We start from the raw sequence: 21,334 nt of genomic DNA, 5'->3' as shown, positions 1-21,334 counted from the left end.
GGCAACCTACATGCTAGCGGCCTTGTCTTAGACAAGGTGCCAGCAGCCCCTGTTCTCAGGGGGCACAGAGTCAAGCAGAGTGGTCACTCTCTCTGTGTCTCTGTTTTCTTTCTCAGCCTCTCTCTCTTTCATTCTCTGTCTTTCTCTCTCTCTCTCTCTTACACACACACACTCATGCACGCACGCACACATGCAAGCGCACCTCTATTCCCAAGGGTGGAATAGTACCAGGCAATGGCATCTTGCATGGTTGTGGAAGAAAGGCTTTAGCATTGGTTTGAATCATAGTTCTGCCACTCAGCAGGCTGGGTGACTTTGGAAAAGTCACTTAAGTTTTCTGCATCTTGGTTTTCTCATCTATAAAATGGGGCTGGTAATTAAAACAGGTGCATAATTAGTGCCATTAGTGCCTAGTGCCCCAGACAAGAATGAACTTAAGAAAAAATGGCTCCTGTCCACATGACACCAGGACTCGTGGGCTGGGGTGTAGGGTAGAGATTGCAGGTGCAGGGTGTCCCTGCGGTAGGTAGGGTTCAGGGATGGCTCCATGGAGGGAAGCGACAGAAGCAAAACATTGAGTCTAAAGGGAGATAAGGGATACAGAAGGTAGAGTGAGAAAAGAGGGGGGAAAAAGGAAAGGAAGGTGGATGTGGGGTCGGGGGAGGCCCTGCGGGGAGTTTCTGAATTATATGGCTCTTCCTCAGTGTGCCAGTGGTACCCAGAGTGGCAGGTGGAGGGGAGAGGCCCTCAGGTGGGTCTCTGGACCACATGCTCCCTATTGGGACCACGGCAGCCTTCTTCTTTAGCTCTGTTTTAGGCTTTTGGGGTCCAGGTAAGATCTGGTTAAAGAAAGGGTTGCCCAGCTTCAGTGGGATTACACAGCCCTGTTCCGAGGCCTTCCTGTAGACCAGGGACTGTCTGTCAGCACAGGTCTGATGCAAATAACTGCCAGAGTCCCGAAGAGAAGGGGAGACTCCCACTCCGTTCCTTCTTCAAGGAAGTGAGGAGCTGCTTGGGAGGGCAGCGTGGCAGTGTTGCTGCCTTTTTCTTTCAAGCTGGCCTCTGTGGCACCGTATCTGTTGAGTTACCGGAACCTAGGCTGCTTCCCTTTCCCTCTGGGAGAAAAGAGTGGGGAGGGAGGCCCACTCCTCTCCACGTGACCCTGCCCTGCTCTGAGCTCCCACAAGTCTGGGAAGGTTGAGGCTGGCTCCGTGGAGTGTGCATGTGTGAGTGTGTGCACGTGAGGGTGCATACGAGTATGCGAACGTGTGTGTGAGTGCTAGGGTGAGTCCACAGAACCCTGTGCACAAGTATGCACTCGAGCGTGTGCTCGTGTGTGGCTGTTTATGGGTGTGCAAGGATGTGTATGTGTGTGCAAAAATGTGTGTGTATGTGTGTGAGTGTGTGTGGGTGTCTGAGTACATGGTGTATTCTCCTTTAGAAGCCCTGTGCCCTCACTGTACATACACTCTCCTTCCCTGTCTCCCCAGCTGCACACCCCCATCCCGCCCCCTCTTGCAAGCCTCCTTCTTCCCCTTGAAATCCCTGCTAGGGACTTAGAAGAAGAGACTCTTTGGGATCCCTTCTATTAAATTTCCTCCAAAAATCAGCTCCTCTAAAAACACTTTCTCTCCTAACAAGCTCCTTGTGGAACTACAGGATTTCTGTAAACCGATGGTGTTTTCTGCCTCAGCGGCCTGGAGGCTTAGAGAAGCCTTAATATCCTGGAGGTGGTTGTTTGTTTACTTCTCCTTCCTTGAAAATCTCCCCATTTGCTCTTTCTCTGGTAGTGGTCTCATTGTCTTTGCATCTTTACTTCCCAGCAGCCTTCAGGAATTTGGGAGTTTGTGGGGTGTAAGTGGACAGTGGACTGGATGGAGTAGGGTGGGTGGACTGTAAGAGTCGATTGGCTCTGACGTTGGTTCTTAACCCTGGGGAGGGACAGCTCTTGGTCCCCCACACTGAAGGAACCATGCCGCGGCCATTTGTAACATGGCGGGCAGGCCTACGCTACAGCCTAAAACAAGGAAACTTTTCAGCCACAGTAGTAGTGCTTTAAATCATTCTCTCTAGTCTGCCTAGCAGCACCCCGAAGCATTGTCATCCTCATCCTCATTTTACAGACAACGAAATTGAGGTTCGGAAAGGTCACAGAGCTAGCTCGTGGTGGAGGCAGATTTGGCTCTCAGACTGGAGGGTCCACGGTACCAAGAAGCTGGGCTTTTACAAATGAGACCCCAGGTATGGACTCCGGAGGCTGAGAGGAAATTAATGCATCTACCTGGTCAGCTCCTCTCAGGCCCCAGGCTGCCATCTAGCTGCCACAGCCTCTGAGGCTTAACAGCAGCCCTGCCTGTCTCGAGGTGGGGTGCTCCTAGCCGCCCCCAGCACACCTAAGATCCCTAGCAGGGTGGCCCCCTCCCACACAGACTTGTCAGGAGTGGGTCTGGGAGCAGCCCGCCGCCACCCTGAGGATGCCTGGTGTTCATTTCCTACTCACCTGCCTCTCCCTTGATTCCTGGTGGGCCTTGGAGTCCTGGGGGACCTGAAAGGAAAAGGGGATTCAAAGTATGGCCTGGACAAGGGGAAACATGATTAACAGGGCCAGGAGACCAAAGTCAATACCTGTGGCTCCGTCACGTCCTGTGGCCCCCTTGGCTCCCTTCTCAGCTGGTGGCCCCGGCAGTCCAGGGGTGCCAGGTACCCCCGGGTCTCCCTTTTGACCTGGAAGACCTGAGGATGAGAAGCAAAGACACTGCTAACTCATCGGTGTGACAGCACCACTCACTCACTCATAATGCATTCATTCAACAAACATCCACTGAGCACCCAGGATGAAGGCAAGGAAGGCTGAACTTCTCCCTGCAAGAAACTCATGGTCCAGTGGGCCAAAACCAATGGCATGTATGACATCTGCCAAGAGAGATGGAGTCAGACAGGCCAGAGTTCAAAGATCAGCACCACTTCTTTGGCTCCATGGCCTCGTGCAAGTTACGTCACGGTTTTGAGCCTCAACTGCCTCATCAATAAGATGGGGTTAATGTACCAGGTCCGAAGGGCTGCCCTGGGGTCACCATGTGGACACCCATCTTGGAAAATACACTCAGCAGGCCCTGAATAAATGGGAGTATCATTGCTACAATTTACATGTTGTTCTCTATGGTTCGTAGACAGGGGCTCACATGATTCCCACATGGGTCCTACCCGGGGCAGGTAGGACAGGGCTCCTCGTCCCATGTCACAGAGGAGGAGCATGAGGTTCTGAGAGAAGTGAGACAGAGTCTGAGAGAGACGTGGAAAGACAGAGTTGGAGATTTTATTCGTGCACAGAGAGAGAGCATGTGTCCACAGCAAGTCTGTTGCTGGCCACCACCCGCTCCTAGAGAGCTCAGCTTGGGGCAAGGGATGGGCAGATTTTAAAGGTCAGGGTTGAGAAGTAAGTTAAATGTAGGCTGTGTCACTAACACGATGGAAGTTATTACAGCAACCTCTCCTTGGAGGGGAGGAGCTGACATGCATCAGGCTGGGTGCCAGGTGAGTGTCTGCCCATTCGGTCTTCCCAACAACAGAACAACAACAATAATGATGGCAAACAAGAAGTAATAAATAATAATGAGTGACATGACTGAGTACTCACTGTATGCAGATGAAGCATTTTACACTTTATTTCGTAGTATCCTCACACCAATCCTGTGAGGTGGTATCACCATCCTCATCTTATAGAGGAGGCCGTGGAGCACAAAGCCACACTTGAGAAAACATGGAGCCAAAGAGTTCCATCCCAACAATGTCATGAACATTTATCTTCAGGGTTAAATTTCAATCACTCAGCTGCATCAAACGCAGTAGCGTTGTGAGTGAAGAGTGTGTATGTGTGTGTATGCAAGTACGTGTATATTGTATGTGTGTGTGTATGTGTACATGTGTGTGTAGACGAGCATGGGTGTATGTGTATGTGTGTGCACCTGTGTTTGTTGAGGAAAGAGGAAAAGGCAAATAAGCCACAGGCTTTGCCCTCAGAGAGCACCTGCTGTGTCAGACATATTCGCGTATCGCCTCAATTGAGTCTTGCAGCAACTTTGTGAGGTGAGTCAAATTATCTCCATTATTTTCTGCACAGACAAGTGGCTGAGGTTCTAGAAAAGTTAAGCAACTGGCTCAAGGTCACACAGTTAGTAAGCAGCAGACCTAGGATTAGACTTGGGCCAGTCTGAGCCCATGCACCCTCCCTCTCCCTCATCCTTATCATCCTCTAGGAATGATAAGCCATACACCTTTTGAAAATGTTGGGTGATAAACTGAGGGGATGGCAAATGCTAAGTATCAGATAAAAAAAAAAAAAAAGGCACCTGGAAAATGTGCTTACAGGTCACGAAAGGAGATGGCCTCTGCTTGCAGCTGGACAGCTGGGGAAGGCTGAAGGGGTGGGTGGTGGGGGATGGGGGCTTGGACTGGTCTTGGAAGGTGGCTGGGATTTGGGTGGGTTGGGGTGGAGGGGTAAGCCACTTCAGGCAAGGAAGCAGGTAAGGCAGGGAAGCTGGGAGTCAAAGCGTGGTCAGTGGAGAGAAAGGACCCCCGACTGAGGACCAGCAAGTTGAGGAGGTTGTGGCAGTCAATGGAAGGTAAGCTGGGGTTATACATGGAGCCCCAGAAGGGCACAACCAGCTCCCCTCCCTTGGGGATGAGATTGTGGGAAGGCAGCAGGATGGTTGGGGGGGGGGAGGGGGGAGTGAACCTACCTGGAATGCCTCGTTCACCTTTGGCCCCGAACAGCTCTACAAGGGAAGAGTGTGGGATGCAGGCTGAGCTGGGGGGCACCAGGTCTTTGCCCCTGCCATACAACACCCAGGTTCTGTATCTGCAGGTTGAGCCCACCCGAGGGGGAAGCAGGAGCTTCAGTCAGATTGCTGGGGTTTGGAGAACAGGGGGCCCAGCCCCTGGGAGTTTACCAGAAAAGAGCCCTTGGAAAGAACCAGATATTTAGTTGTAAATCATGGTCAACAGCCTGAGAGCTGTCGGACCTTCTGAGCTACATATGTTTGGAAAGAGGGTTGGGACCACCTGAGTGCCCCAGGCATTGCCCCAGGCAAGCCAGCCTACGGCTCCTGAGGCCTCTTTGTGTTGGAGGAGAATGGGCTCCTTCACACTTCAAGGCAGGGAGAGATGCTCCTTCAGTTTCTGCATGAGTGCCATTGACCTTGGCATTGACTCTGTCCATCTGTCCCATAGCTGTACAGCCTTTTATCATATGAACCCAGCTTCATTTTTGACCACTGGGGGCTACAACTTCTGCTCTGGAGGGACTTCCTCTCCTGGGTCCTGGGTCCAGGACTTTCTCTGGCCAGCAGGGCCCTGGATATGATGTGGCTCTGCTAAGCCCCAGATCATCTCAGACTGTGAGACCAGAGCAATGAACCTTGGAGCTGCCATATACCAGTGTGAACCCAGCAACAGTCAGGTCTCTAGTCTAGCTTTGTCCAAATTGTTCCAGGATTAAGCCATTCCAGGGCGGGGTCAGCCTGAAAAAGTGGACAGTGTCGTCTTTTTGGCCAGCTGCAAGGCCCCAAGAGGAGCGACGGAAGGAGGATGATGACGTTTCTATCTTTTGCTTCATTTTCTCCTGCCTGCAGCCCCACCATCCTAGCTACCCTGTTTCCACCCAGCAATTCCAGTTGTCCTCTCACCTCCAAGGTCCCCACAGCATGTGGACTGGCCTGGGACCCTCAACTGCTTTCTCCCCAGCCACCAAAAAAACGAAAACCAAACCCAGTGGTGTCGCGTTGATTCCGACTCATAGTGACCCTATAGGACAGAGTAGAATTGCCCCATAGAGCTTCCAAGCAGCACTTGGCAGACTGAAACAGCTGACCCTTTGGTTAGCAGCCATAGCATTTAACTACTACGTCACCAGGGTTTCCTAAGCCACAGGCCCAAGTAAGTCCCAAAGTATGGGAGTGGTCCTAGGACTCGCCCCAGGCTCTATGTCTTACCCACCCTCCTAAACATTCTGGCTCAGTCTGGGGATTTCATGACTCTGACCTGGCTTTGGCTGGTTGCTCCAGCCTCTGGCCCTTGGAGGTCACACTTTGTTTGGACAAGGTCCTTGGTTCCTGATTGGACTGTCTCCCAGACCCCTGTCTGCAGCAACCCATGGTTCTGTCCCACATGGCTCCCACACCTGCTTTGGCCCCCTGAGTCCCTGACCAGGTCAGGGTGGTGGAGGCATCCCTTGCCAAGGAAGAGGGTTCAAGCCCAAGCAGGACCGCCTTGCCTGTGAAGGAGCAGCTCCTCCTTCCTCACCCTCCCCTGAGGAGCCCCCACCCAGAGGGAAGAGGCCAAACCTGCGCTCTGAGTGAAGTTGTCCACCTGCCACTGTAGGTGCTGCTGGCTAGCATGGACCTGCATGAGCTCCTCCTGCAGGGCTTGCAGTCTCCCCCTGTTCCGTGTGCCCCCAGACGGGTGCCAGTGGTGAGCCAAATGGTGCAGGAAGGATGGGCTGTCCTTGGCGGCCAGTGTGTCATTGAGGAAGTCCATCTCCAGGACCCAGAGCCGCTCCTGCAGGTTCAGAACTAGATACCCCACCCAACGTTCTTTTAGGGCCCTCATTGAAGCCTGAATATATCCTTGTTTTTTATTCTTGTGTGATTGTAATGTGTGCACAACTTCTACAGACCCTGAATACATAAACACACATTTATGTGCTGTAGGAACCCAGCGGTAGCACAGTCCTTTTTCCATAACTTGAACAAGTACACGCCACACTCAGGCATGACATTACCTGTCTACAAACATTCTGCATGGTCTAAAGCTGGACAGATGTGACCACTGCATCCACAATCAGTCTCCAACCTTCACGTAGTTCAGACCTTAGGTCTTGCTCTGGGCACGAAGTCACAACAAGTGCGGGCAGGCGAGTTGCTGCTCTGACCTGAGTATGTACCAGCAGCACTCATGTGTGACCTTAATATGCATGTGATGTGTGTTGATAACACCTGTGCAGACGTTACTGAGTGCCTTCAATGTCTGCTGATGCAACTGCTTTCTCAACATCTGGACCATGAAGCCTTTAAGTTATGTTAATGTGACACTTCAATCAACAAAGCTTCTTCCCACTAAGAGGTTAGGAAACCCTACCTGTAAAATGTATGTGGTGTATCCTTGTGAGATCATAACACCTTTCACTGCTTTAGATACACACGGGCTCACATGCATCCTGGGTCTCTTTCTCTGTCTCTTTCGTACGTGTGTACACACACACACACTCTTCCTTTTCCTTGCCCCCTCGCCGTCACTGTGACTGCCAGGGGCTGTGAACTCTCTCCCAGCAGCCTGGTAGCCTTGGCCCAAAGCTCTTCTCTCAACCTGAGCCCCGAGTCAAGGGCCATGTTTGGTCACACCAAGAGGGAGCCCAAGGGGGCCAAGGCTGCCTTACCTTGCATCACCAGTAGCCCTCCTCCCGCGGTGAGCAGACTCAAGTAGATGGCCATCAGAGACAGTAAGCAGGTCACCCAATTTCTCTTCTTGGGTTTTGGATCTGAAACACAACCCAGGCAGAGATGGCTGCTGCAGAAGGTGAAGAGCAGGTTGTCCCCACCTGTGCCAGAGAGCCCGCTGTATGAGCAGAGGGCTCGCTGTGAGGTGGAAGAGGGAAGACACCAAAGACCCATCCTCCCAATTCCCACCCCCCCCCATCCTATTTGCACAAGGTAAGAGGTTTCACTGTGGGTCACTCATCGGTGTGGTAGGACAAACAAACATCCATGCCACCACATGTCAGTGGCTGGAAAGGTAAGGCTCTTATGAGTAGGTGTTGCACAGGCCTCGGTCACTGCTGACGCCCCAGCACGGTGTCTGGCCCATAGTGGGCTCTCGGTATGTGTTTATATGTTTAAATTTCAAAACTCCAGGGGGAGGAGGATTGTTCCTATTTGATAAACAATGAGAAATGGAATAATTTATGAGGTTATAAGACGCAGGTCTGGAATTCATGTGTAGGTCTCCATGGTCTTTCCCTTTAGAAATTTTAATGATAAAGTAAAACATGCTTGACACAGTTTTTCAAACAATGTAGAAGAGAATTAAAGGGGTTAATAATCTTCCCTCAACCCCTTGAAGTTCTAACCCCTTGAGGGAACCTACATAGCTTTCTGGGGCTTTCCTCCCATCTTTTTAGCTCACAGAAACTTTCAAACGCATACACATAGACAGGCTTAGGTGTTTTCCTTTCACTCTTACACAAATGATATTGTACATATAATATAGCACTTTGCTTTTTGCAATGAGTAATTTTTCAGGGGCATACATACCTTCAGCAAAAGATTTAACATTCTTTCTAATAACTGCCTAATACTCCCAGGGAGTCCTTGTGAGGTGCAAATGGTTAACACTCGGCTGCTTACTGGGAGTTTAGAGGTTTGAGCCCACTCAGAGGCACCTCAGAAGAAAGGCCTGGTCATCTACTTCTGAAAAACCTGCGGTTGGAAACCCTATAGAGTACAGTTCTGTCTACTCTGATAGACATGGGGTCACCATGAGTGGGAGTTGCCTCAATGGCAATTAGTTTTAAGAACCCACTGGAGGCAAAAGCCACAATGCATGTAACTCTTTTCCTGCTGATGAGCTGTTTGGGGCATTAGAGAACAGGCTGCAATGAATATTTTCCCAGGGATCCCGACTCCAGCCTTTCCCCCACCAGCTGTCTCCCTGTTTTGAGACATCAAGTGCAGGGGCAGAACCTGCAGAAGGTTGAGCACCCACCCTGTGCCAGGTATTTTACCAACAATCTCTCTAAAGCTTGCAGCAACCCTATAAGTTTGATGTGACTGTGGAGTAGAGACCTGGGGTTCAGAGAAGTGAAGTAATTCGCTCAGGTAACAGAGCTAGCATGTGACCCCAGGACTGTTTAAGTCCAAGGCCTCAGCTTGCCTCACTAGCCCTCACTGACTATTGCCCCTGAAAAAAGCCCAGTCAAAATGAGCCACCAGGGTAGAGTGGAAGTAAAAGAGATCATAAATGAGCAGCCCAGGGGAAGGATGTGGGCGTATTGGTGAAGGTGGGTTTTCAGTTGACTATTCTATGTGTATGAACCTCGAGTCTGTTTTTCATTATCCATGTGTCACCCCCGCTGGTATTCTTTCCAGCCACCTGCTGAAGAGGGCTTCCTTGCTTGATTGTCACCCTGATGTCTAGGGATAGCTCTGAGCAGTACCTAGAGGAGTGGTTTTGTTGGTTGGTTGGTTGGATTTTTTAGTCTAGTGGCACTTTGCCTAACCCTGAGTAGATCCCTCCTCCTTACCCACTCCCACCAGAATCCAGGCCCACACAGCAGCTCTGCAGGACACAATCTTGCCAAGTTACTCCCCTGCCTTCAGCCTTCCAGTAGCTGTTCATGGTCCTCAGGACAAACCAAAGTCCACACCTGGCACTTGAAGCCTTGCTGTTGGCTAGATTTCCTCTGAGTGATCCTCAAAACCACATCTTGAAGTGACCCTGAGCAACAGTGAGGCCAGATGATTCACAGTTACATCCTTCTGACTCAGAGACTTTGGGAAATGTATTTCCTTTGTTGCACAGCTCTTCTTCCTCCCTTTCATATGACTAATTCCTACTCATCCCTTGGGAGTGTGGTGAAGCATTTCCTGCTCCAAAATACACTCTCTGACTCCCATGAGTTGGGGGGCCCTCTTCTGCTTCTCCACATCACCCTGAACTCAATCTGTTTGTTTGTATTTTAAACTCCTCCAGATAGCCTGGAAGCTTCTTGAACAGTACATCCAGCACCAATATGGCGTCTTGAGCACAATATGCATTGGAAAAATGATGACTGAGTGGATGAATGAATGGGTGGCTGTAGAGGTTTGGGTGCTGGACATGCACAGAGTTCAACGCAGCTAGTCTGGAAGTGTTGGAAAGCACTTGGAATACAATTTAGGACCTCACATATCCACATTCCCACCATGGGAAGAATGAATAATAAACAAGGGAAGCCTCACGTTTAACACAAGATGGTGGATAGTAAATACAATCTTGTAGAGAGCTCTAAGGTTGGTTAAACATAACATGTGATGGCAATGGAAAGATAAACTGTGCTTCAGAGACGCAAGTATTATAGAGGTTGGGGGTAGGGGTAGGGGTAGGCGCAATGATGGAAGACGTACATATTTTCAAACCAGATGGTGGAATGTGATGGATGGCATTTGCTTAAGGAAATGGAGAAAGTCGTTGACGGACGCCCACCCAAGCCTGGAAATTTTTTTTTTAATTCAGCACTAGCGCCTGGCATAGATACAAGGTGTTTTAAGTACTGGGAACTTTGCAGTGGCTCACTCTGTGCAAAGTGGAAGATCTGATAAATTCTTTACTCTCTAGGCTGAGCATTTAATCTTTTAGAAGGTATAAGAAGCCACTAAGGAAACATCTACTCTGGGTTGGGTTTAACCAGTAAGGAAGAGCCAACTGGGATGAGAGAATAAAAAAAGCTCCAGGTGAACCAGAATGGACTTCTCTGGAGTAAACCATGGTGAGGCTGGAGGAAGACCTTAGGGAAACAAGCTTTAGAAATTTGAAAGCAATTCTACTGCCTGATTCTCAATGAAAATATGGATCCAGTGGGAAATAAAAATGATGTTCCAATTCCACAAAAGATACCAGTAAAGGAAACAAACAAAAAAGGCTGCACAAACACTTAGGGTTCCCAGAACTTCCATCTCTGAACATCCCACCCAGTGGCAGAAGGGGCCCCAGAAGGTGCTTCTCTCCCCTAGCATAACACTAGTAGAGACTGAACTGGAGCCCCACCAGCACTGGGATGCCTACTGAGTAGGCCCAGGGAAGTGGTCTCTGGTCTGTGGGCTTCCCATCTCCCACCCCCAACCTGGTAGCACTGGGCAGCCTGGAGAAGTGCCTTCCAACCACCAGGCAGCAGCGGCAGGAATCGAGCAAGACCACCAATGGCATCCAGTGAACAAAGCAGACCAAAATAGCACTGGCGGGGCTCTGAAAACTAAATTGTCATTGGAACCACAGTCCACAAAAGTAGGCCAGAACCTCTCTAGTAAATCTAAACAGTGTGCTATCTATCAAAATAGTAAATTTAAATAAGACCCAGAGCCTTCTAACATAATATCCAAAATGTCCAGGATACAACTGAAAATCACCTATCATACTAAAAATAATTTTAAAAAAATCACAGCTAGAATGAGAAAGGAGCCCTGGTGGCACAGTGGTCAAGAACTTGGCTGCTAACCAAAAGGCTGGCAATTTGAATCCACCAGCTGCTCCTTGGAAACCCTATGGGGCAGTTCTACTCTGTCCTATACGGTTTCAACTTGGCTCAAAATGATAAAATGTCAATATCAGTGGACTGTGATAAGTTATGTACATGTACTCTAATATTCACTAAGAAAATTATTCAAGGTGATGCACTCAAAAATACTATAAATTAATCAAAGCAGAATTCTGTTAAGTGTTCAAGTAACTCACAGGTTTTGATATTGATACATCAAATTGGTGCAGAAAAAATCTGACAAAATCCAATACCCATCCATAATAAAAACTCTCAGCAGACAAGGAATAGCGAACTTCTTCAATTTGAAAAACAGCATCCACAAAATATTCAAAGCTAACATCATACTTAATGGTGAAAGGCTGAACGTTTTCCTTCTATGATTAGGAATAAGTCAAGGGTTTCTGTTTTCACCTAATTTGCATTTTCCTAATAAGACTGTCCGTCTCTCTTGTGACATAGTTCTAGAAGTTCTAGCCAGTGTAATAAGGCAAGAAAAAGAAATAAAAGCCATACAGATTAGAATGAAAAAAATAAAGTCATTCCTATTTTCAAAAGACACGACTGTCTATATAGAAAATCTCAAGCAGTCTGTGATGGTTAAGATTGTGTGTCAGCTTGGCTGGGCCATGATTCTCAGGGGTTTGGCAGTTATCTAATGATATAGGTTGACAGGTATATAATCTGGTAGTTACGTAATGATGTAGTTTTCCTCTATTTTGTGATATAATGCAATCATCTCCATGGTGTTATCTGATGTGATCAGCCAATCAGTTATAACAGAAGTTTCCTCAGGGGTGTGGCCTGCACCCAATATATAAGGATATTCTGGCAAAAGCTTGCTGGCCTTTGCTTGCTCTGGATCCTGCATTCAGCTCATCATCGTCTCACCTCTGGTTCTTGGGACTTGAGCCAGTGGCCTGCCATATTGCCTGCTGATCTTGGATTCGTTAGCCCTTGCAGCCCATGAACCAGCAGCCTGGCCACCTGACCTGCCAAACTTGGGTTCATCAGCCTCTGCAGCTACGTGTGTCAGAAGAAGCCTCCAGCCTGACACATGACTCACAGACTTGGGACTTGCTAACCTCTATAACTGCATGAACCATTTCCTTAAGATAACTCTCTCTCTCTATGTACTTATGTATAAGTTTACCTGTTTTGTTTCTGTAGAGAACCCAGCCTAAGACAATCCCCTGAAATTAATAAGTGAGTTCAAGTGCAAACCAAAATTAAAAACACATTGGCATTTACAATCACTCTAAAGAAAAATTAAATACTTAGATATAAATCTAACATTTCAAAGAATGGGAATTCCAGAACACTTAGCTGTGCTCATGAGGAACCTGTACATAGACCAAGAGGCAGTCGTTTGAACAGAACAAGGGGATGCTGCGTGGTTTAAAGTCAGCAAATGTGTGCGTCAGGGTTGTATCCTTTCACTATACTTATTCAATCTGTATGCTGAGAAAATAATCTGAAAGGTTGAACTATATGAAGAAGAACACCGCATCAGGATTGGAGAAAGACTCATTAACAACCTACATTATGCAGATTACACAATCTTGCTTGCTGAAAGTGAAGAGACCTTGAAGCACTTAATGATGAACATCAAAGACCATAGCCTTCAGTATGGATTGCACCTCAACATAAAGAAAACAAAAATTCTCACAACTGGACCAAAAACAACATTATGATAAACAGAGAAAAGATTGAAGTTGTCAAGGATTTCATTTTACTGGGATCTACAAATGAACACCCATGGAAGCACTAGCCAAGAAATCAAAGGATATATTGCATTGGGTAAATCTGCTACAAAAGACCTCTTTAAAGTGTTAAAAAGCAAAGATGTCACTTTAAGGACTAAAGTGCACCTGACCCCAAGCCATGGTGTTTTCAGTCACCTCATATGCATGTGAAAGCTGGGCAATGAATAAAGAAGATTGGAGAAGAATTCATACCTTTGAATTATGGTGCTGGCGAAGAATATCGAACATACCATAGACTGCCATAAGAATGAACAAGTCTGCCTCAGAAGAAGTACAGTCAGAGTGCTCCTTGGAAGCAAGGATGGCGAGACTTTGTCTCACCTACTTTGCACATGTTATCAGGAGGGATCAGTCCCTGGAGAAGGACGTCATGCTTGGCAAAGTAGAGGGTCAGCAAAAAAGAGGAGGACCCTCAATGAGATGGATTGACACAGTAGCCGCAACAATGGACTTAAGCATAACAACAATTGTAAAGGTGGTGCAGGACCAGGCAGTACTTCATTCTGTTGCACATAGGATTGCTATGAGTCAAAACCAGCTCTACGGTACCTAACGACAACAACGTAAATCTAATCAAATGTGTACAGGAAAATTATAAATCCTGACTAAAAAAAAAAAGCAAAGACCTAAATAAATAGACATGCTGTGCTCATGAATTCTAAGAGTGAGCATAGTGAAGATGTTAATTCTCCCCAAACTGATCCATCGGTATAACACAATTATAATCAAAAGTCCAGAAGTTTCTTTCGTAGATGTAAACAAGCTTATCCGATAATGTACATGGAAAGGCATAGACTTTTCACTGAAATTTTGAAGAAGAATAATATGTATGAAGACTTATTCTACCTGATGTTAAGGCTTAGAATAGAGCTACAGCATTCAAGACAGTGTGGTTGGTGGAGGGATAAACACACACATCAATGGAACAAAATAGAGAATCCAGAAACAGATCCACACATATGTGCCCAACTGCTTTTTGACAAGGTGCCAAAGCAATTCAATGAAGCAAAGATAGCCTTTGCAACAAATGGTAATGGAGCAATTGGGCATACATACGTTAAAAAAAGAAGAAGAAGAAGAACCTTGACCTAAACCTCACACCTTATACAAAAATCAATTCTAAATATATTGTGGACTTAATTGTATAATGTACAATTATAAAAGCTTTAGAATAAAACAAGGAGAAAGTCTTTGGGAACTAGGACTAAGTGAAGAGTTCTTAGACTTGACAACAAAAGCATAATTCTTAAAGGGAAAATTTGATAAACCGAGCCCCACTGAAATTAAACACTTTTGCTCTGCAAAAGACCCTACTAAGAGGATGAAAAGACAAGTTATAGGTTGGGGGAAAAAACTGTGAAACCACATATTCAGTGAAGAACTTGTATCTGGAAAACATAAAGAACTCTTAAACTGAACAATAAAAAGCCAAATAATCCAATTAAAATGTGGGCCAAAGACTGAGGAGACATTTCACCAAGGAGGATCTACAGATGGCAAACGAGCACATGAAGAGATGTGCCATCAGGGAAATGCAAATTAAAGCCACAATGAGATATCACTGCACACCTATCAGAGTGGCTAAAATAAAAAATAGAAACAGCACCAAATGCTGGCAGGGATGCAAAGAAACTGGACCACCCATGTATTGTTGGCGGGAATGAACAATGGTACAGCCACTCCGGAAAATGCTATGGATATACCAGTTCGTTCAGCAAGAAAGAGGAACAAGCTATGGATAGACACACAAATTGGATGTATCTCAAGGGAGGTTAAGCTACGTGAAAAATCCTATAAGGTTTCATACTGCATAATTCTATTTACGTAGCATTCCTGGAATAACAAAGTTGTAGAGATGGGGACCTGATTAGTGGGTGCCAGGAGTTACGGATTGGTAGGAGAGTGGGGAGTAGCGAGGGGTGTGTGTGGCTATGAAGGGGTGGCAGGAGGGACTAGTGTGGTGATGGAACAATTCTGTGTCTTGATTTTGGCGATAACTACACAAATCTACGCACATGGTAAAACTGCCTGGAATTCTATCTACACACACATACAAATGAGTTCATGTAAAAACTGGTGAAATCTGGATAAGCTCTGTGGATTGCACCAATATCAATTCCCCGGTTTTGATATCTCACTCAAGTTAAGCAAGATGTTACCATGGGGGAAACTGTATGAAGGGTACTCTGAGAGCTTCCTGTACATTTTTGCAACTTCCTGTTAATTTATAATTACTTCAAACTTAAAAAATTAAAATTAAAACTATTCTAGGATAAAGTCAGATGTTTAAAAGATACTGAGAAATCTTTCATGACTACAACAAAGTGGGAAGTGCTACATGGAATGAGAGTAGAAAAGCTGGGAAGGCTGAACCTGAGTGAACTTGAAGATTAAGGTCTGTTAGGAGATTGCTTAACAATATCTGCAGAGAAGGAAGAAGGGCCAGCTAGACCCACCGTTGAGAGTCAATGGTACAATATTAATTAAAACAAACAACAGCAAAAATCATAACTTTTCTGCCTGTATTTTATTTAGGCCTTCTCTGTCAAGAAGAATGCTTTTTAGACTGAAATTGGTGGGAAAAAAAAAAAAAAACATGAAAAAACGCATGGACTCTGAAGTAGTTGAGGGGATGCGTGACTGGACTAGACAAATTACATGCCACAGATCTAAAAGAGCTTGCAGATGTGATAACAGATGCGAGCCAGCCAAAAGCTGACGATTTTCAAAAAGGTGGAAATGAGTTGTCTTAGCTTGCTAGTGCTGCCATAATAGAAATACCAGAAGTGGGCGGTTTTCTTAAAAAAGAAATTAATTTTCTCACAGTTTAGGAGGCTAGAAGTCCGAATTCAGGGCATTGGTTCTAGGGGAAGATTCTCTCTGTCCTCTCAAGGGGAAGATTTCTTTTTAGTTTCTCTAGACCCCATATTCCTTGATTCCTTGGTGATCGCCCCATGACAAGCATCTTCCCCTTTGTGCTTGCTTCCTTCTCTGTGCCCAAGCTGTTCATTTTGTATCACAAAATCAAGTAGGTTTAAAACACACTCTACGCTGACATGCCCTCATTCACATAACAAAGAAAACCCTATTCCCAATGGGATTATGTCCATAGGCTTAGGGGTTAGGATTCCAACACAATTCGATCCACAACACAAGTGCATCCCAGAAATCATGTATAGTCAACAGGGATAAATATAAGGTCTCTTATTCGAGCTCGAATGCTCAATTATCTAACTATATAGGAGCTGGGGGCTGAGGCCGAACACCATTTCATGAGGAAAGATCTGGGATTTTGTTTAACTCCATGTGCAACAAGAGCCAACAGAGCTATCAAGCTTCATAAGAAAACAAATGACATCTTCAGCTGAGAAAAAAATAAAGAAACCTAGAGCCACTAACAATGCACAAACAGCAGAAGAGAAACTAGGTAACTTGGAGCTCCTAAAAATCAAACACTATGCTCATCAAAAGACTTCACTAAAAGAGTAAAAAGACAACCTACAGAGTGGGAAAAAAATTTTGGCTATGATATATCCGAACAGGGTCTAATCTCTAAAATCTACAAGATAACTGCAATACCTCAAGAACAAAAAGACAAATCATACAATTAAAAAATAGGCAAAAGATATGAACAGACACTTCACCAAAGAAGACATTCGGGCAGCTAACAGACACATGACGAAATGCTTACAATCATTAACCATTAGAGAAATGCAAATCAAAACCACAATGAGATACCATCTCACCCCAACAAGGCTAGCATGACTCCAAAAAGCACAAAATAATAAATGCTGGGGAGGTTGTGAAGAGATTGGAACATTTATACACTGTTGGTGGGAATGTAAAATGGTACAACCACTTTGGAAAATGATTTGGCGCTTCTTTAAAAACCTAGAAATAGAAATACTATATGATCCAGCAATCCCACTCATAGGAATACATATCCTAGAGAAATAAGAGCCATCACATGAATAGACATATGCACGATGATGTTCATTGCAGCATTGTTCACAAGTGCAAAAAGATGGAAACAATCTAGGTGTCCATCGACAGACGGATGGATAAACAAATTATGGTACATACACATAATGGAATACTACACAAAGATAAAGAACAATGATGAATCCTCAAAGCATTTCACAACACGAGTGAATCTGGAGGGCATTATGCTGAGTGAAATTAAAACCCAGTGCCGTCGAGTTGATTCCGACTCATAGCGACCCTCTAGGACAGAATAGAACTGCCCATAGAGTTTCCAAGGAGCGCCTGGCGGATTCGAACTGCCAACCCTTTGGTTAGCAGCCGTGGCACTTAACCACTACGCCACCAGGGCTTAGTGAAATTAGCCAGCCAAAAAGGACAAATATCGTATGAGACCAGTGTAAGAACTCAAGAAAAGGTTTAAACACAGGAAAAGAAAACCAAAACATTCTTTGATGGTTACGAGGGTGGGGAGGGAAGGGGAGCAGAATGCACTAACAAGATAGTAAACAAGGATCGACTTTGGTGAAGGGAAGAACAACACACCCTGCAGGGGAAGTCAACACAACTGCACCAAAGCAAAAGCTAAGAAGTTTCCTAGACATATCCAAACACTTTGAGGGACAGAGTAGCTGGGACTGGGGTCTGGGGACCATGGTTTTGGGGTCATCTAGGTCAATTGGCATAACAAAGTTTATTAAGAAAATGTTCTGTATCCAACTTTGCTGAGAGGCGTCTGGGATCTTAAAAGCTTTCGAGACACCATCTAAGATGCATCAACTGGTTCCATCTCACTTGGAGCAAAGGAGAAAGAAGAAAACCAAAAACACAAGGAAAATATTAGTCCAAGAGATTAAAGGACCACGTGAACCAGGGGCTCCACCAGCCTGAGACCAGAACTAGATGGTGCCTGGCTACCACCAATGACCGCCCTGACAGGGAATACAACAGGAGTCCTGAGTGGAGTGAGAGAAAACTGTGGAGCAAAACTTAAATTCTAGTAATAAGACCAGACTTAATGGTCTGAGACTGGAGGAACCCCCAAAGGTATGGCCGCAGAGGCTCTGTTAACCCATAATTGAAACCATTCCTGAAGCTCACTCTTCAGACAAAGACTAGACAGGACAATAAAACAAAAAATAATACACATGAGGAGTGTGCTTCTTAGTTCAATCAGCTACACGAGACCAAATGGGCAGCTCCTGTCCAGAGGCAGGATGAGAAGGCAGGAAGGGACGGGAGCTTGTTGGAGGGACACAGGAAACCCTGGGTGAAAACGGGGAGTGTGCCGTCACACCATAGGGATTGCAACTAACGTTACAAAACTGTATTGCGTAAATTTTTGTATGAGAAATTAACTTAAGCTGTAAACTTTCACCTAAAGCACAACTAAAAAAAAAGAAGCCTGGGGCCATTTAGTGCTGAGGCAAGCAGTTTTACTTAGTCCAGTAAATCCTGAGAAGATCACTATATTACAGAGCCCTACAGTGATTATGGGGCCCTGGTGGCACAGTGGTTAAGGGCTATGGCTGCTAACCAAAAGGTTGTCAGTTCAACCAGCTGCTTCTTGGAAATCTGATGGGGCAGCTCTACCCTGTCTTATAGGGTTGCTATGAGTCAGAATTGACTTGACAACAACAGGTTTGGGGTTTTTTTTTTTTTTTTTGACAGTGATTACTGTTTGTCATGGTACTCATCTAGAAAGTTTCCTTATGTTCCATGACCTTTGAAGCAGCAAGCAGGAAGCTGAGATTGAACTCAGGAAAATGCTCGTCCAAATTGGGGTGATTCTTCTTTTAGATTGTGGCACCCATAACCCGAACCAGAAACCTGGAATTTATCCTTGGCCCTGTATCTCCTCACCTGCCCTGTTCTATCATTAGAAAAAACAAAACAAAAAGCAAAAACCCATATAGCAACCCTATAGCACAGAGTAGAACTGCTCCCTAAGAGTGGCCAGCGAATTTGAACTGCTGACCTTCTGGTTAGCAGCCAAACTCTTAACCACTGTGCCACTAGGGCTCCTCTACCATTCTAGCCACCCAGACAGAAACTTCTACTGATTTGACATGCAGTATTTCTCCAGGACATCCCCTCCTTTCCTTCCTTACTGCCACCGCCCCTCATCTTCTCATGCTGTCAGGCTCCTCTCTGTCCTCAGCCTTGTTCTCTTCAGCTTGCTCCCCCCAAACCCACTATGACAGTGAGCAATTTCAAATGCCTCAAATGCAATTCAGTGCCTCTCAGCACGACTTTAGCCCCTTCCAGGATCCCATTGTCTTTCAGATAAAGTCCAAATTCATAGGTTCCAGCCTCAACAGCCACCAAGCTTCCCCTCCCAATTTGGGGGCTATTTGTATATTTCTGAATTTGTGGTGCTCTTTTTTTTCTAGATATTTATTTTATTTCTCTGCATATTTCTCCACCATCTCCTTTCTCTAATCTTTTTCATCTTTTAAATTTTAGGAGAAGTGTCAGCTCTGACCTCCAGCGGTCCCCACGCCAGGTAGACACCTCCATAACGCCCTATGTGTATCTCAGTCACGGCCAATGATAAATTGTATAGAAATAGTCCGTGGATGGGCCGGGCTCATCCTCCTGCCACCCCCAGATAAGGCTGTGGACACCTTGAGGCCAGAAGTCATGTTTATTCCTCTCTGCTTCCTCAGTACTGAGTGTAGGGCCCAGCAGGTAGTAGGTGCTCAATAGGTTTGATTTGGGCTTAACCTGGATATTTTCAGTAATCTTAAGAAGTCAGATAGCCAAAATGCTGCATTCCTCAAATTCCCACTAGCCAAAGATTATTATACTCATTTGTGTGCCGGCCTTTGTCTGTTACCACTGTCTAAATTCCTAGAGGTCAGAGCCAGACCCTTTATTTTTATACCCCCATGAATTCCAGCCAGTCACCTGCACTGACAGATGTTTATGACTACCGGGGAGGGCTGGGGGACCTCCAGTTGGGGGACAGAGCTGTCATTATTCCTGAATACACAACTCTCAGAAAAGCTTGGGAGTGGGCAGATGCTAATCTCTTTGGAAGATGATTCGAAGAGTGTTCCCACTGGTGACTTTGAATGCTGCAAATCCTAGAAGATTTTTAAAAAATGTATCATCAGTGCAACGCTCACTGAGAATACAAAGACAACAGAATTTACTGAATTTTTCAAGCCTGAGTTTAATATAAGACAAACTAATTATGAAGCTATGAACGTATCCTAACCAATGTATCCAAAGTGAAAAAAAAAAAAGTGTTCTCTGACCACCTGGTATAAAAGAAGTCCCCTTAACAAATTGTAAAGAAATTGCGTTACAAATATGTGGAGCTCCGCTTCAGGTTTGTGGAATTTTGCCGTTCTCTTTTTTGTATTGCTATTTCATCACATAATCTATGTAGAGGAAAAAGACACTAACAAAAAGGGTGTATTTGATAAGCATTGGCATTTCTGTAAGGGAAAATACTTAAATGCAAGTTAAAGGAACTGTAAAGCTAGCAAAATATACTAAAGAAGGAGCCCCTCAGTGGTGCAAATGGTTAATGGGCTAGGCTGCTAACCAAAAGGTCAGTGGTTCGAGTCTACCCAGAGGCACCTCAGAAGATAGGCTTGGTGATCCACTCATGAAAAATCAGTCACTGGAAACCCTGTGGAGCATAATTCTGATCTGACACACACGGGGCACCATGAGTCAGAGTCAACTTTATGACAATATTTTTTGGTATATGAAAGACACGGTATTTTTAGCATTCTAGAAATTCTAAATTTAAGTATTCCAGAAATATATTAATAAGAATCAGATGCAAAATATCGCTAGACTGCAAACTTAATCTTCCTATCGACTCGTCTGTTCTCGTATCGCTGGCAGAGAGAACACATTAGCAGGTAATTGCATTATTGGGGAGTTGTACTTTACCACTGGTCTGGAAGGTCTCCATTGCAGGGAACATGGTTTGGTTGAGAGCTGCTTCTTCTTTGGTGCACCCCAAGATCTCGTCCTCATTAAGACTCCTCTTACTTTCCATTGCTGAGCTTTATAGCGGCAAAGTCCTGGAGCCAGCAGAAATGCTGCCCTCAAGAGGAACCACTTGGGGGAAGATCGCTCCCATTTAACTACTCCAGCGAGCTGTAGACCACAGGACACTTCCCTTTGGCTTGATTTCTGAATTTACAAAATGTTTCCCGACAGGATCAGGAGCAGACATTTATCAAAAGCTCACTGTTCACACATGGAGCTTCTGGCTAGTGCAACTGCTTGTTAAGGGGGGTCCAGGTGGGCTTGGAGCACAAGTTATACACCCTGACCA

General features: G+C 45.7%; 1 protein-coding gene across 2 annotated transcripts in view; it reads right to left on the bottom strand.

Moving 5' to 3' along the window:
• MARCO (macrophage receptor with collagenous structure) overlaps positions 1-21,112 on the bottom strand; it is a 38,522-nt gene extending 17,410 nt beyond the window's left edge. Inside the window, exons 1-6 of one of the 2 annotated variants that reach the window (XM_023556069.2) lie at positions 20,944-21,112; positions 7,433-7,534; positions 6,342-6,569; positions 4,740-4,775; positions 2,626-2,733; positions 2,501-2,545 (exon numbers count right to left, since the gene is read on the bottom strand). In XM_023556069.2, coding sequence (XP_023411837.2) covers positions 2,501-2,545; positions 2,626-2,733; positions 4,740-4,775; positions 6,342-6,569; positions 7,433-7,534; positions 20,944-21,052 — 628 coding nt within the window. In that variant the 5' untranslated portion in view covers positions 21,053-21,112. Of the gene's footprint in view, positions 1-2,500; positions 2,546-2,625; positions 2,734-4,739; positions 4,776-5,684; positions 5,803-6,341; positions 6,570-7,432; positions 7,535-20,943 lie in introns of those variants that run through there. The other variant, XM_064287283.1, reaches the window with a different exon arrangement.
• Between the last annotated feature and the right edge of the window lie 222 nt (positions 21,113-21,334).

This window comes from Loxodonta africana, chromosome 6, assembly GCF_030014295.1.
Source record: "Loxodonta africana isolate mLoxAfr1 chromosome 6, mLoxAfr1.hap2, whole genome shotgun sequence".
In the NCBI taxonomy this organism is placed as follows: domain Eukaryota; kingdom Metazoa; phylum Chordata; class Mammalia; order Proboscidea; family Elephantidae; genus Loxodonta; species Loxodonta africana.
The sequence above is the reverse complement of the archived record's forward strand: the minus strand, read 5'-3'. Positions and strand labels throughout refer to the sequence as shown.